We start from the raw sequence: 14,853 nt of genomic DNA on the forward strand, positions 1-14,853 counted from the left end.
TTGTTCCCGATCTCTGCATTGGCTTCCAGGCTACGTTCCCTCGCTTGTCACCTGGATGCACTACATCCCCAACTCTGGCTGAGCCTGCCCTAGGCCACCTGGGTTCTCAGTTAACCAGGGAATAGCACAAGCTGAATTCTTCTGAACGAACGCAGAGAGGAAGGGTGTCACCTGTGGGTGAAAATAAGCCCAGGCAGATGGTAGCGCTAACCTTGACAGAGCAGTGGACTTCAGAAACAAGGAGATGAGATTTATAAGTTCCCCTCCTGTGTTCCAAGCAGCGGAGAGGAAGGCTCGGGGAATTCCTTCAGAGGGATGAACTTGCGTGACAGGTAGGTTAAACATGCCACATTGTTAGAATAGATATTTGAATATATGAATATGTTTAATAGGGAGTCATAAGCATTTGTCTTTGGCTTTAAATCTCAAACAGGTGGAGATCGTAGAAGCACCAGCTATAGAAACAAATCTGCAAACCAAACAGCCCAATTAAAAATCTGATTTTTAAGAAGCCATTAAGAACATGAAATGAACGTTAAAGGACTGCAGGATTCAGATCTGATAAAGGCCCCAAATGACAAGCAATTCCAGGGAAATACTATTAATTAAAAACCGCTGCTGTGTGAAATGACTGCCGTCATATTTGAAGGTAGTTAATGTGGCTTTTTGCAATACCTGTGTAAAAAGATGAGCCCTAGGAGCAGCTGGCCATCTGTGAAGGGTTGGCTACTATTTCTGCTTCCTGAGGAATTGTGGACATCAAAAATATAAGCAGCAGCCACAACATAAAGTCGTGTGTGTGAGAGAGCTCAGTCATGTACGAATCTTTACAACCCCACAAACTGTAGCCCACCAGGCTCCCCCTGTCCATGGGATTTCCCAGGCAAGAATACTGGAGTGGGTTGCCATTTCCTCCTCCAGGGGATCTTCCCCACCAAGGGGTCTGCCTGGCAGATTCTTTCCCACTGAGCCAGAGCTACCGTCTTCAAATATTAAAGTTTCAAGTGCATGCTTCATACTAAGTTACTTCAGTCATGTCTGACTCTGCAACCCTCTAGACTGTGACCCGCCAGGCTCCTCTGTCCACATTGCAAGGGTTGTATTGAAATCCTCACTTTTCTGAGAGCCTTACCTTCAGATGAGGCAATTGAGTTCCATGAGAATTAGTTACGCCAGACCTTCAAAATGTTAAGGCCCTTAAAAATGCTGGTACTGGTTTGAATGTAATGTGTGAGAAGAACCAGCCCTGGAAGACAGTATGCTTTCCAAAGATAGTTGCCCACCATGAAAGTATGCAGAAGATGGAATGAGTAAGTGATTGGGAGTTTGGATGGTAATCCTGCTGTCAGTGGTGAGGCAGTGTTTTCATTCATCCTTCACTTCCAGAAACAGAGTGGTCCACCCGAGGTGGGACTTGGCAAACTGTGAAGAGAAGTGTTTGTACTGGGCTCCCCATCAGAACTCAGAGGCGAGCGACCACACACCCTTTCCTCTGCACAGCTCCAGCGGACCCTTTGTACAGGTGGTATAGCAATAAAACAGTGCAGGAGACACAGATTCTATCACGGGGTGGAGAAAATCCCTTAGAGTAGGAAAAACACTCCAGTATTCTTGCCCGGGAAATCCCATGGGCAGAGGAGCCTGGTGGGCTACAGTCCATGGGATCGCTAAAGAGTCAGACACAACTGAGCGTGCACACACACCAGCTGCTCAGGGGGCATGTTGTAACCTTCCTGGGACAATAATGTTAAGAAACTGTTTACACATTGCACCAGTGAGAAATGAATAGAATCTGAATCACCTAGATGCGTATTTAAAATGAAGTCCCGCCCCAGTCCTGTCAGGGTCCTGGTTCTCAGCTGTCCGACCAGACTCCACCGTGAAGTCACCACCAGGTGCTGGCCAGAAGTGGTCCAGACACAGTGCGACAGTTCCTCGGGCACTCAGGACGTGAAGGCCAGGTTTCGCTGCACCTCTGGCTGCACCTCTGCTCTCTGGCCTTCATTCGCAGAGTTTTATTTTATCAACTGTTTTATCTCAGCATCCCTATTGTCATCAGACTGTGAGCTCTGCTAAGGGACTCTGTGTCATGTGACCGACCCCAGGCTCCAGGACACATCTCCTGTGCGCTCGGACTGATGGCTGTGCTTTTTGCCCTCTGTAGACATAAAGTCACATCAGATCCATCAACCATGGCAGCAATTATATCCTGAAATATGTTCCCCCTCCACAATCTCCAGAAAACATCATTTTTTCTTCTCAGGATGGCCTGAAAATAGAGCAAATGGCTTACTTTTAAGGCATTATTACAGAAACATCTTCTGTCCCAAATTGTTGACACATGCAAGTTTCCTAAATGCTCCAAGGCTTTATCCTCAGAGGTAAAAGAGGAATATTCATGAAAAATGAACATGTGTTGACTGTTGGTTCTGGACCAGCTTCTGCACTAAGCACTTTCCAAGGATTCTGTAATGATTTCTCAGGAAACCCACTGAGAAAGGACCTGCTGCATGCAAAGCCAGCATTCCTCCCAGGGTGATCTGACTCCAGAGCCCATGGTCTGACCCCTGAGGACCGCTGCCCCGGCAGCATCCACCTCAAGGAGATGCTGTGGGACTGAATGAGCTCACGTCTAGAAAGTGCTCAGCAGGCCTGCCACCTTGGGAGCTGCTACTGTTAGACAGAGGCTGGGATACCTAGGAGGGCACCGCAGGGATGTATAGGGGAGGGGCCAAGGGACCTGGAAGGGGGGAGCCTAGTGGGGCCCAGCTGGAGGGGTTTAGAGATGCAGCCGTGCCCTGCAAGCCACAAGCCCTCCTCTTCCTCCCCAGTCACCGAGCTCAGTGCTTCAGAGTGTTGGAGTCGGCCTTCAACCCCTGCCCTGAGTCCTCACCAACACTTAGCCTGCATTTTCTTTCACTCTTGGTTTAAAGCTTTTGTTGTTATTTATTGTTGTTTAACTTACTTAAGCTCATCTATTGCCTTTAGAAAATAGATGAGAAATATGTTGTCAATGGGTGGGATTGTTCTGATGGTGCGTGTGGATGTGGGTGGAGGGTGGCCTCCAGCCACGGTCTGCACCCAGTGGGGACAGTTCTGAGGGTCTTAAGTGGTCCCAGCTTTTCTCTTTCCCTCTGTAACCTCAGATACTCTTCAGGTCCTCCTCGGGCTCTCTAAGAAGCCACGTTGATGTTCCCAGCATCGAAAGGGACATGCGCTATGCTTTGGAAGTTGAGTCAGAGGGACTCTGCTGTGGCCAGAACAAAGCAGAAGGGCCGGGCGTGTTCTCAGGGGGCCTTGAGCCTGAGTCGCCTCCGCATGTGCCTGTTGGCATCTGAGCTCCGGGTGGTGGTGATTGTCTTCATAACTGCGGTCCGGGTGCTGCTGGCAGCCGGCATCCTGGGGTTCTGTGCAATGTGAATAAGCTGTTGAACTTGGTGTTCCCACCGCCAGTTCCTCCTATCTCAAGACATTCTGGACTTTAATTGGATCCTCAGAGGCAAACAGCCACATACTCTTTTCTCTGCACAGCTCCCAGGGACCAGCTCACAGAAGACTGGTGTGCAACCAAGCTAAAAACCCTGGCTCTGGGGCATGTCGGGGTGTCTTCCTGTGGTTGACAGTGGTCTTCAAATCTGTACACAGTGTTGTCCATACAAAGATGGACTCCTCAGTCACCCTTGACATAACTTCCATCTAACAAGGGCTTCTTGACCATGATGTTGTCCTTCCCTCCACCTTCCCACCCACACTTTGAACATCCAGTGCTTACAGAGCAGTCCTCGAGATTAAACCAAATTTCAGTTGACACATGACCCCAAGACAGGCAGTAGGGGAACAGAAGCTGTCCTTTTCCTCAGAAAGAAATTATGCCTTTAGGTAGGAAAGTCATCTTGTGATAGGTGCCCAGGCAACCAATGGGTATTGCACTCTGTGCCACCACCCTGCTGGTCACTAGGGTCCCAGGACAAAGGACACACAGTGCCCTCCTAGGTTCTTTCCAAGCAATGCTCTAATAAATCCTAATGGTGTCTCTTCTCTGTGAAGCCCACGTATGAATTCATGAGGTTAGGGGAAATGAGTGATAAGCCACACGGATGTAAAGGCAGTTAAGTGCAACTGTGCAGTCTTTGCTGGCGCTTGGCTTGTTTGCTTCTGGCTTAAGTAATAAAGAAGGATACCACTTGCTACTGGTAGAATGGCCGCAGCTGCGGGGGGGATTTGGTGCCCTAATGCTTGCAGCTTCAATGGTACAGGAAAATTGCTTGGAAATTTCACAGTCATGCTCTTTAGAACAAATGCAAGAGTTTTCCTACTTTAGGAAATGAGGGGCAAATTTATTTTGTGGACTCAAAGACTCTAAAACAGGACTGGACCTTGCAGATGCCCAGCTTTATAACCCTTCACTTCACAAAGAGGGAAATGGGGCTGGTGAGGGGCTGTTTGGGGCAGAACTGAGCCCACACCCTGCCCTGGCAGACCTTTACCCCAAGCTTATCCCAAAAGTCACTGAAATTACTAAAACTGTTCAGAAGGGACTTCCATTTCTAGTGGTTAAGACTCTGCCTTCCAAGGCAAGAGGGTGGAGGTTCAATTCCTGGTTAGGGAGCTAAGCTCCCACATGCCTCTGGCCAAAAAAAAAAAAACACCGAAGCGTAAAACAAAAGCAATATTATAACAAATTCAATAAAGACTTTTAAAATGGTTTCTATCAAAAAAGAAATCTTTAAATAATTGAGGAATTTATCAACAGTAGGCCTATAATTAACTTTTAAAGGAAACAACACATTTTAGGGGTCAGGCTTTGGACTTTTAATCAGGTATTTATTTGGCTGCACTGGATTTTAGCTGCAGCGTCTGAACCCTTAGTTGTGTCTCGTGGATCCAGTTCCCCTCCGCATCGGGGGCACAGAGCCTTAGCCCCTGGACCCCCAGGGGAGTCCCAGGCTTTGGACTATGAAGATAACTTCAGAGAGGACAATGAGGCCTTTCCAGCACAGGGCCTCAGTGCCTCCAGACTCATCCCTGGAGCCCCAGTGTCCATCTCCAAATGGACTCTTCCCCTTGCTTCAGGCAGAGCGGTTTTGCACTCATCTGTGTTTAGATGTTCGTCTTAGTGAGATTTCTTTTGAATGACGTCCTGTGAAAATAATTATTCTATAAAGAAATAAATCAGCAGTGCTGAGAAGAATACAGTTTCGTCATCATCAGAAATAATAACATTTGAATTTTGTTTCTTTTTAAAATTTAATTTTTTATATATCTATCATTGTCCTGTATTTTTAGTTTATATTTGAGTGTAGTTGATTTACAATATTGTGTTAGTTTCAGGTGTACAGCAAAGTGATTCAATTATACATATACATGTATCTATTTCAGGTTTTTTTTTTTAATTTTTGACTTTTAAGTTTTTGTTGTTCAGTCACTAAGATGTGTCCAACTCTTTGTGACTGTGTGGACTGCAGTGCACCAGGCTTTCCTGTCCTTCACTGTCTCCCAGAGTTTGCTCAAACTCATGTCCATTGAGTCAATGATGCCATCCAACCGTCTCATCCTCTGTCGTCCCCTTCTCCTCCTGCTCTCAATCTTTCCCAGCATCAAGGTCTTTTCCAATGAGTCGGCTCTTCACATCAGGTGGCCAAATTATTGGAGCTTCAGCTTCAGCATCAGTCCTTCCAATGAATATCCAGGGTTGATTTCCTTTAGAGTTGACTAGTTTGATCTTCCTGCAATCCGAGGCACTCTCAAGAGTCTTCTCCAGCACCACAGTTTGAAAGCAAGGATTTAACCTTCATGGACCCAAAAATATGCTTTCCCACTGGATCTGTCATGACGCACCTGAGGGACAAGATATTTCAGAAAGTTTCCTGCTACTTGATTTTTCCCCATCCAAGAGGATGGTCAGACAGTGATTTTTCTCCAGATCTTTGATGGGGAACACCAAACAGCTGCACCGAGAACTCAAGTTTACTATTTTCTAGCCCTTGGCAAGGTTCTGCCCATTCTCCTCCTCTGTTTCCTGCCAATAATAATAGAGATATGGTCAAGCCCCTGCCACGTGGGAAACAATGAGCAAAAAATTATGGAATTAAAATTTCGCAAGGAAAAGCACCCGTTTGATTCTGTTTATTTAAAATTTCATTTTCTTGAAGCATCCTGTCATGTCCTATGGCTGTCCCGAGGGTTCATTTTCATAATGTGGCATAGGAGGAAAAGGGCTCGAAAGGAAACATTTTTTCAATAAGGAAATCTAATACACTCATTCCCTGTCCTTCACTATCTCCTAGAGTTTGCTCAAGCTCACGTCCATTGAGTTGATGATGATACCCAACCATCTCATCCTTTATCGCCCCCTTCTCCTCTCAATCTTTCCTAGCAATAGGGTCTTTTCCAGTGAGTCAGCTCTTCACATCAGGTGGCCAAAGTATTGGAGTTTCAACGTTAGCATCAGTCCTTCCGATGAATATTCAGGGTTGATTTCCTTTCGCATTGACTGGTTTGATCTCCAGCCCATAGAGTTGCAAAGAGTCAGAGCCAACTTAGCGACTGAACAACAAAAACTGCACTCCCTACTGAAGCGTTGCTCTAACACACGTATTTTGGTGCTGAAGTCTCTTGAATTTGCTAAGTATCTGTACCTTTGTGTTCCCTCTTTCAGAATGCTAGAAGATGACCTTAAGCTAAGCAGCGATGAAGAGGAGAATGAACAGGTAAGATTTTCTTTCATGTTGCAGTTCTTTGAATGTGACATGGTACTGCTGACCCAGTAGACGGTCCTGGGTGTTGAGCCTTATGGATGTTAGATTGCAATACCCTTGGCTGCTGGGTGTTCTCAGCTGATGACAGGACTCTGTGCCGTTCAGCCAGCCTGTTCAAATATAAATATCTTGGCCTTTAATTTCGCTTAAAGCTGTAATTCTGTATCTTCATGGCATTGAAGCCAACAGCAGCTATTTACATGGAAGCCGCCTGGGATCAGGCTTCAGTGTGAGATAGAAACTTTTTTTGGAAAGGTTACTGGCTTTCTGGAGATCAAACGTGTGAGTTTCACCTCATCAGCATGCAGTAAGCATGCTATAGCATTAAATATTGAGAAGTCTTCCACAGATACTATTAACACTGAGCAGGAGCGAATGCAGAGGTAAGCTAAAGTGATGAATAAAAAATAATCACACTCAGAATAGCCTGTTTGTCTTAAGTGATAAATGTGCTTGAAACCTTCTCCTCTGGTGTTGATTTATCAGCTCCAGACATCAGTCAGGGGTTTATAAATACTCTTCTGATCAGTCAGTTAAGGTGAAAAAATACCCACTTAACATTCATCACTTTCACTTCTGCATTTCAGGAAATGTTTGTATTTTAAAGCAAGTTTGAAAACTTGAAAGGCAGATTTTCCTCCGCTTCTGTTTCCTTTTCCTCATCACCTATTTTGTATTGTGTCAAGTTGGGATAAATGTGATCGGTATAAAGACAATTCAGAGAGGTTTTCTGTGTCATTTTTACATGTGATACGAGACACGTGCACTCTTCAGTGAATCTTGGAATAGTGGATTTTATGCAGAGGTATCAGGGAATGCCACTCACGTCACGCGGCCGTCTAGACATCCAAACGCAAATAAGGTACCGAGAGAGTGTACCAAGGGGAGATCAAAGTCAAAGGAAATATCCAGGAAGAGTACCTGAGCTGTGGGGTCACAGAAGAGCCTCCCACCCCGTAAGAGAAGGTGAGGCATCGAAGAACGGACTGAGTACAGGACAGAGCTCAGTGCCATTTGAAACTAGATGGGCCAGCAAAGAAAGGCCCGAGGGAAGGAGTTTTGAGCAAGGAGGACCACTCAGGCTTTTGGTTGTTTAGAGGTGGACCCATCTGTTTCTGGGTGCACCCAGCAGGCCAGATGATCTTGGCAGAACTAGGGCATGAGTTGGTCATGTTGGTCATCATCTTCGTATCTATAAGCAAAGGATCTCATCTCTGTGTCTCTTTCCCCAGTGGACGTTCAGATTAAGTACATTCCGCCGTGTACTTAGTGTGGAATGTACTGCAAACGTGTAGATTGTGTGCCCTTCATATTGGAAAAGTGGTTTACAGAGTATTTCATTCAGCAAGTGTTAATTTGGAAAGAATTTCCTGGACTATTACCAGAAAATATTTCTACTGAAAACACAGTTTAAAAATTCAAGGATGGACCAGACAAATAGTCTAAGGCAGTGGAAACTTTCAGTTTACCCATTTTGCTGTATTAGCTACTCCTTCCCACTCTGTAGCCATGGGAAATACTGTTCTGTGAATATGCTGGTCAGGTCTTTCTTCTTGCTTTTGGTCCCTACATTTATACTTCTTCCTGTCATTTGCAATGAAAGAATGAACGGTTTTCATACCCTAATCCTCCCTTGTAATTAAGACTCTAGACAGTGGTTTTGTATATGGCAGTTTAATGATTGTCCTAACACTGAATATGTGTTATCCTTTATGTGTGTGTTTGGGTGTGTAGCTTGGCCTTTATATAATCACAGAATTACAATTCTCATGCTTTTAAAAAAAGATTAATGGGACTTTACTGGTGGTTCAGTGGCTAAGACTCCACACTTCCAATCAGGGGACCCAAATCTGATCCCGCAGGCAGCAACTAAAGATCCTAAACCAGCAGCTAAAACCTGGCACAGCCAAATAAATAAATAACAAAGTTTTTCAAAAGAAAAAAAGGGAATTAGATAAATAAAGACTGATGGTACAGAATTTTGTTTTCTCTTCAAGACCAAGATATGGTTGTACCCCCAAAAGAGTGGAGTCTCTGCACACACACAGCACATATACACAATTGCCTTTCTCTGGTATGGAGAGATAATTAAGCATCTTACATAAATGAGTTTTTCAGATATGATCAGAGTCTGTCTCTTAGCCCCAGATATTTCAAGAACTTTTCCCTGCCTTGGTAAATGCAGTGCACTGAAATCCTTGGCCTTTTCTTACATGACACCAGGTCGTCCTTATGACGGTTGGTCACCAGCCTGTGTAGCTGCTGTGATCAAGGGACTTCCGCAGGAGCATAGAGTTGCTCCGCCTGTGTGTTTTTCAGAAAGTAGCCTCAGACTCAGATGTATTTGCGTAAACCTGTCTAATGTTCCTTTACCCTCACAGCCTCAAAATCAGAGACAGGCCAGTTTACTGAGTGAGCATGGGCTCAGCAGCCCTGGCTTCAACTCCCTGCTCTGCTCCCCAGTAGCTCTGCAGCCTTGCCCCAGTCCCTGAACTGCTCTGTGCTCCAGAGCTGCTCATGTAGAACTGGAATTAACATGAGATCCCTGCAGCCCACCACCTCCTCACGACTGGTGCTCACCTGTAATCTTCATATCACCAGATCCAACAGGCTTTTTCCTTCTTTTTACCTCAACTGCCTGGAGAATCCCATGGACAGAGGAGCCCAGCAGGCTACAGTCCATAGGGTTGCAAGAGTTGGACACAACTTAGCAACTAAACCACCACAGCTGAATAGACCAGATGAAAAGTTGGACTTCCCAGGTGGCCCTAGTGGTAAAGAACCTGCCTGCCAGTCCATGAGACTTAAGAGATGTGGGTTTGATCTCTGAGTCAGAAAGATCCCCTGGAGGGCATGGCAACCCACTCTAGTATTCTTGCCTGGAGAATTCCATGGACAGAGGAGCCTGGCGGGCAAAGGTCCATGGGGTCACAAAGAGCCGGCCACAAGTGAAGTGACTTAGCACTCACGCACAATAAAAGTTACACGTAACCTCAGAGTGTGCCTCGATGAGTATCTGTAAAGCACACCCATGTAACCAGCACCCAAATCAAGATACACCCATGACCAGTCTCTCGGGTCTCCCCCATCTCTTTCCAGGGTAACCACTCCTGCTTCCTAACACCATATCATAACTGTCTTTGTCTTTCACGTTGACGTCAGTAGGAGTCTGACTGCGTGCTGTTGTGTCTGGCTTCTGTCACTCGGCATTTTGTTTGTAAGACTCACGCATGATATTGCATGTAAGTGAAGTTCCCTCAGTTCCATTGCTGGATCCTAATCCATCATGTGCATATGCTATCATTTGCTTACCCAACCTACTACCAACAGGCACAAGGGCATTTAGGGCTATTGGGATAGTGTTGTTACTAGCATTCTTGTACAAGACTTTGGGGAGCATGTGGGAACATTCTTGTGGGTCTGTCCCCAAGAGTAAAAATGCTGTAGGATGTTCAGTTTGAGTAGATTTTCCCAAAATGGTTGTACTTTCTGACTCTGTCCCCAGCAATGTTAGAGAATTCCTTTTGCTCTACATTTCCCCACGTGCTTGTCTTTTTATATTCATGAGAAATACTGGTCCAAAGGTTTCTTTTTCTGTATTGTCTGTGTCTGGTTTTGACATAAGGGTAATGCTGGCTTATAACATGAATTGCTAAGTGTTTTCTGCTCTTCTTTTGCTTGAAGCGATTGTATAAGATTAATGTTAATTCTTCTTTAAATGTTTGTCAGAATTCTCCAGGGAAACCATGTGGGCTTGGAGAGTTTTAGAAACTTTTAGAAACTATTTTCTTGATAGTTAAAGGGCTTCTCAGATCATTTCACATTGGGTAGGTTATGGTGGTATGTGCTTTTCAAGTAATTAATCCATTGTGTCTTTTTTTTTTTTTTTTTAAGATTTTTTGACGTGGACCATTTTTTAAAAATTAATGTATTTATTTTAATTGGAGGATAATTACTTTACAATACTGTGGTGGTTTTTGCCATACAGCAACATGAATCGGGGAGCCTGTGTATACATGTGTCCCCCGCCTCTGCCTCCCTCCCCCCTATCCCTCTGGGTTGTCTCAGAGCACTCTGGGTTTGGGTGCCCTTCTTCACGCATCAAACCCGCCCTGGTCATCTATTTTACACAGTGTTTCTGTTTTATGTTTTGGATTTTGACCCCAAGTTATGTGGGATCTTAGTTCCCCAACTAGGGGTTGAACCTACATCCCTTGGGTTGGAAGGTGAAGTCTTAACCACTGGACTGCTAGGGAAGTAGTGTCCACGATGTCATTTAAATTGTCATATTTATGTGTGTAGAGTTGTATTCAGAGAAGGCAATGGCACCCCACTCCAGTACTCTTGCCTGGAGGGTCCCATGGATGGAGGAGCCTGGTGGGCTGCAGTCCATGGGGTCGCTAAGAGTCAGACACGACTGAGCGACTTCACTTTCGCTTTTCACTTTCATGCATTGGAGAAGGAAATGGCAACCCACTCCAGTGTTCTTGCCTGGAGAGTCCCAGGGACAGGGGAGCCTGGTGGGCTGCTGTCTCTGGGGTCCACAGAGTCGGACACGACTGAAGCGGCTTAGCAGCAGCAGCAGAGTTGTATTACTTCATTGTCCATTTGAAGTCTGAATCTATAGTGACAGCCCCTGCTTCATTCTTTTTTTAAAAGCCTTTTAAAAAATTTTAATTTGTTTATTTTTAATTGGAGAATAACTGCTTTACAATATTGCATTAGTCTCTGTCATGTATGAATCAGTCATAGGCATACGTGTGTCCGCCCCCCTTGACCTCACTGTCACCTCCCACCCCATCCCACCCCTCTGGGTTGTCACAGAGCACCTGATTTGAGCTTCTTGCACCATTCAGCACATTCCTACTGGCCATGTATTTTACATATGGTCGTGTATGTGTTTCCGCGCTGCTCTCTCGATTCATCCCACCCTTTCTTTCCTCCACCGTGTCCACAAGTTTGTTTTCTGTGTCTGCATCTCCTTTGCTGTCCTGCAAATAGGTTCATCAGTACCATCTTTCTAGATTCCGTGAAAGTGAAAGTCACTCAGTTGTGTCCGTCCGACTCTTTGCGACCCCATGGACTGTCCATGCAATTCTCTAGGCCAGAATACTGGAGTGGGTAGCCTTTCCCTTCTCCAGGGGATCTTCCCAACCCAGGGATCAAACCCAGGTCTCCTGCATTGCTGGTGGATTCTTTACCATCTGAGCCACAAGGGAAGCCCAAGAATACTGGAGGGGGTAGCCTATGCCTTCTCCAGAGGATCTTCCTGACCCAGGGATTGAACCGGGGCCTCCTGCATTGCAGGTGGATTCTTTACTAACTGAGCTCTCAGGGAGGCCCCTACAAATGTATGAGCATACAATATTTGTCTTTCTTTTTCTGACTTACTTCACTCTGTATAGCAGGCTCTAGGTTCATCCACCTCATTAGGACTGACTCGAATGTGTTCTTTTTATGGCTGAGTAATATTCCTTTGTATACGTGTACCACAACTTCTTTATCCGTGCCCCTGTTTCATTCTTAACACTGATCTCAATTTTTTTCTTTGTCAGTCTTACTAGAGCTTTATCAGTTTCATTGTTCTTCCCAAAGAACTAGCTTTTTGTTTCACTGATATTCTCTGTCAGTTTTTTTGCTTTCAATTTCGTTGATTTCTTGCCTTTATGATTTCCCTCTTTGCACTTGCTTTGGATTATTTTGCTCTTCTTTTTCTACTTTCTTGAGGGAGGCTAGACTATCGATTTGCGATTGTCCTGTTCTAAGAATAATCGTTCAGTGCTATGCATCTCACTCTCAGCAGTGCTGTAGCTACATCTCACAAATTTCTCTATGTCTGTACTTTCACTGTGATTGAGTTCAGAGAGGCATCCTCTTTGAAGCTTTTAGAAGTGTGTTGTATTATTTCCAAGTGTTTGGAGATTTCCTCTGATCTCCCTTGTATTGATTTCTAGTCTGGTTCTGTTGTGGTCTAAGAATACATCCTGTATGATTTCAGTTTTTATAAGTATATTGAGTACTTTTTATGACCCAAGATATGGTCTACATTGGTATATGTTTTATGGGCACTTGAAAGAATGTATATTCTGCTGATGTTGGGTGGAGTGTTCCATAAATGTCAGTTAGAACCTGTTGGTTGATGTCGTCCTTGCGTTATTCTATATCCTTGCTGACTTTCTGTCTAGTTGCTCCATCAGTTGTTGGGAGAGGAGTGCTGAAGCCTCCAACTGCAACTGTGGTTTTGTCTATTTCTCCTTTCTATTCCATCAGTGTTTTCGCTTCACGTGTTTTACTGCTGTTATTCTGTGCACACATTTGGGATTGCTACGTCTTCTTGGTGGATTGGCCTTTTATCATTATGTATGTGCCACTCTGGGCTTCCCAGGTGGCACTAGTGGTAAGAACCTGCCTGCCAATGCAGGAGACATAAGAGACCTAGGTTCCATCCCTGGGTCAGGAGGATCCCCTGGAGGAGGGCATGGCAACCCACTCTAGTATTCTTACCTGAAGAATCCCAAGGACAGAGGAGCCTGGCAGGCTACAGCCAGAGGGTTGCAAAGAGCTGGACACAACTAACTTGGCACACATCTTCCACTCTGCTGCTGCTGCTGCTAAGTCGCTTCAGTCGTGTCCAGCTCTGTGAGACCCCATAGACGGCAGCCCACCAGGCTCGCCCATCCCTGGGATTCTCCAGGCAAGAACACTGGAGTGGGTTGCCATTTCCTTCTCCAATGCATGAAAGTAAAAGTGAAGTTGCTCAGTCGTGTCCAACTCTTCGCGACCCCGTGAGCTGTAGCCCACCAGGCTCTTCTGTCCATGGGATTTTCCAGGCAAGAGTGTTGGAGTGGGGTGCCATTGCCTTCTCCGGTGTTCCACTCTAGCTCTCCTAACTTTCTTTGTACTGATGTCTACTTTACTTGATGTCAGTGTGGTAGCTGTTGGTTTCTTTTAATCGATGTTTGCATGATATAACTTTTCCCATTCTTTTACTTACAACCTACCTATATTGTTATATTTGAAATTAGTTTCTTACAGACAACATATAGTTGTCTATCTTTTATCCTCTTTGCAATTTCTGTCTTTTAATTAAATGTATTTGGACCATTTACATTTAATGTAATTATTGGTTGAAAATTAAGGTAGCTAATCAATATAAATTAATGTAACATAATGTTGCATTAATGATAATTAATTATGTTAGGACTTAATCTATCATTTTATTTTTTGTCTTCTGTCTGTTCTCTTTATTTTTTCATTTTTCTGTTTTCTTTTTCCTGAATTCCTATAGGTTCCTTGAACAATTTATAGAATTCCATTTCTGTTTATGTATAGTAGTTTTGAGTGTGCCTCTTTATATAGCTTTTTTAGTGCCTGTTCTAGGAATTATATTATATACGCATAACAGTTCACTGGTGATGGGATTTTTAAGTTTTCTCCCTTAGGATCCTGTAATCAACTCCATCACAGAACTGATAATATGAGATTTAGTTATCCATCTTCCTGACTTCTTGAGTGAATGACCTGAATCTTATTCTGTGCCTCATTCACCTTTACTTCCCTGCTGCATACCATGCTGACTGGCGTCTAGCAAAAGCGTCATCTTCCTGTAACCAGATGGACACAACTACCTTTTCCTTCACTTATCTTCTCCCTTCTCCCTATCACAGGAGGACACTGTCTTCCTCTTCTCAAGAGTTTCCTCTCAGTTACTTGGGGACTCACTCCTTGAACTCTCTTCTGCCCCTCCTCTCTGCCAGAACTACTCACTGGGTCACAGTGTCTGCAGTGGGTCTGCAGAGCCACGTGGGCTGGGCTCTTTTCAGGCGTTTTCCTTCTGAAGTCTCTTTTCAGAAGATTTACAGCATTGAAAGCTGTTGCTTATCCCACTTTTCTGGAGGTTTCGAGCGTCAGATGCTCCTTGTTCCTTGCCTGTCCTCTTCTCAGACTCCTTTGCTGACTGCTCCTCCTCCAGCCAGACTTGCATGTTGGAGTCTTTCATCATTTACTCCTGATTTATCTTCCCCACTTCCTCTGTCTATCTCTCTCTCTCAGGGTGATCTCATCAATTCCCACAACCTTCAGTTTTTATATGCTC

The 14,853-nt window shown here is 44.7% G+C and overlaps 1 protein-coding gene across 9 annotated transcripts in view; it reads left to right on the top strand.

Moving 5' to 3' along the window:
- The window catches only part of AFF3 (ALF transcription elongation factor 3), a 628,609-nt gene that overhangs the window by 485,015 nt on the left and 128,741 nt on the right, over positions 1-14,853 (top strand). For all 9 annotated transcript variants that reach the window (XM_060412422.1, XM_042246414.2, XM_042246415.2 and 6 more), the window contains one exon: positions 6,659-6,710. In XM_060412422.1, coding sequence (XP_060268405.1) covers positions 6,659-6,710 — 52 coding nt within the window. The remainder of the gene's footprint in view (positions 1-6,658; positions 6,711-14,853) is intronic.

Source organism: Ovis aries, chromosome 3 (genome assembly GCF_016772045.2).
Source record: "Ovis aries strain OAR_USU_Benz2616 breed Rambouillet chromosome 3, ARS-UI_Ramb_v3.0, whole genome shotgun sequence".
In the NCBI taxonomy this organism is placed as follows: Eukaryota; Metazoa; Chordata; class Mammalia; order Artiodactyla; family Bovidae; genus Ovis; species Ovis aries.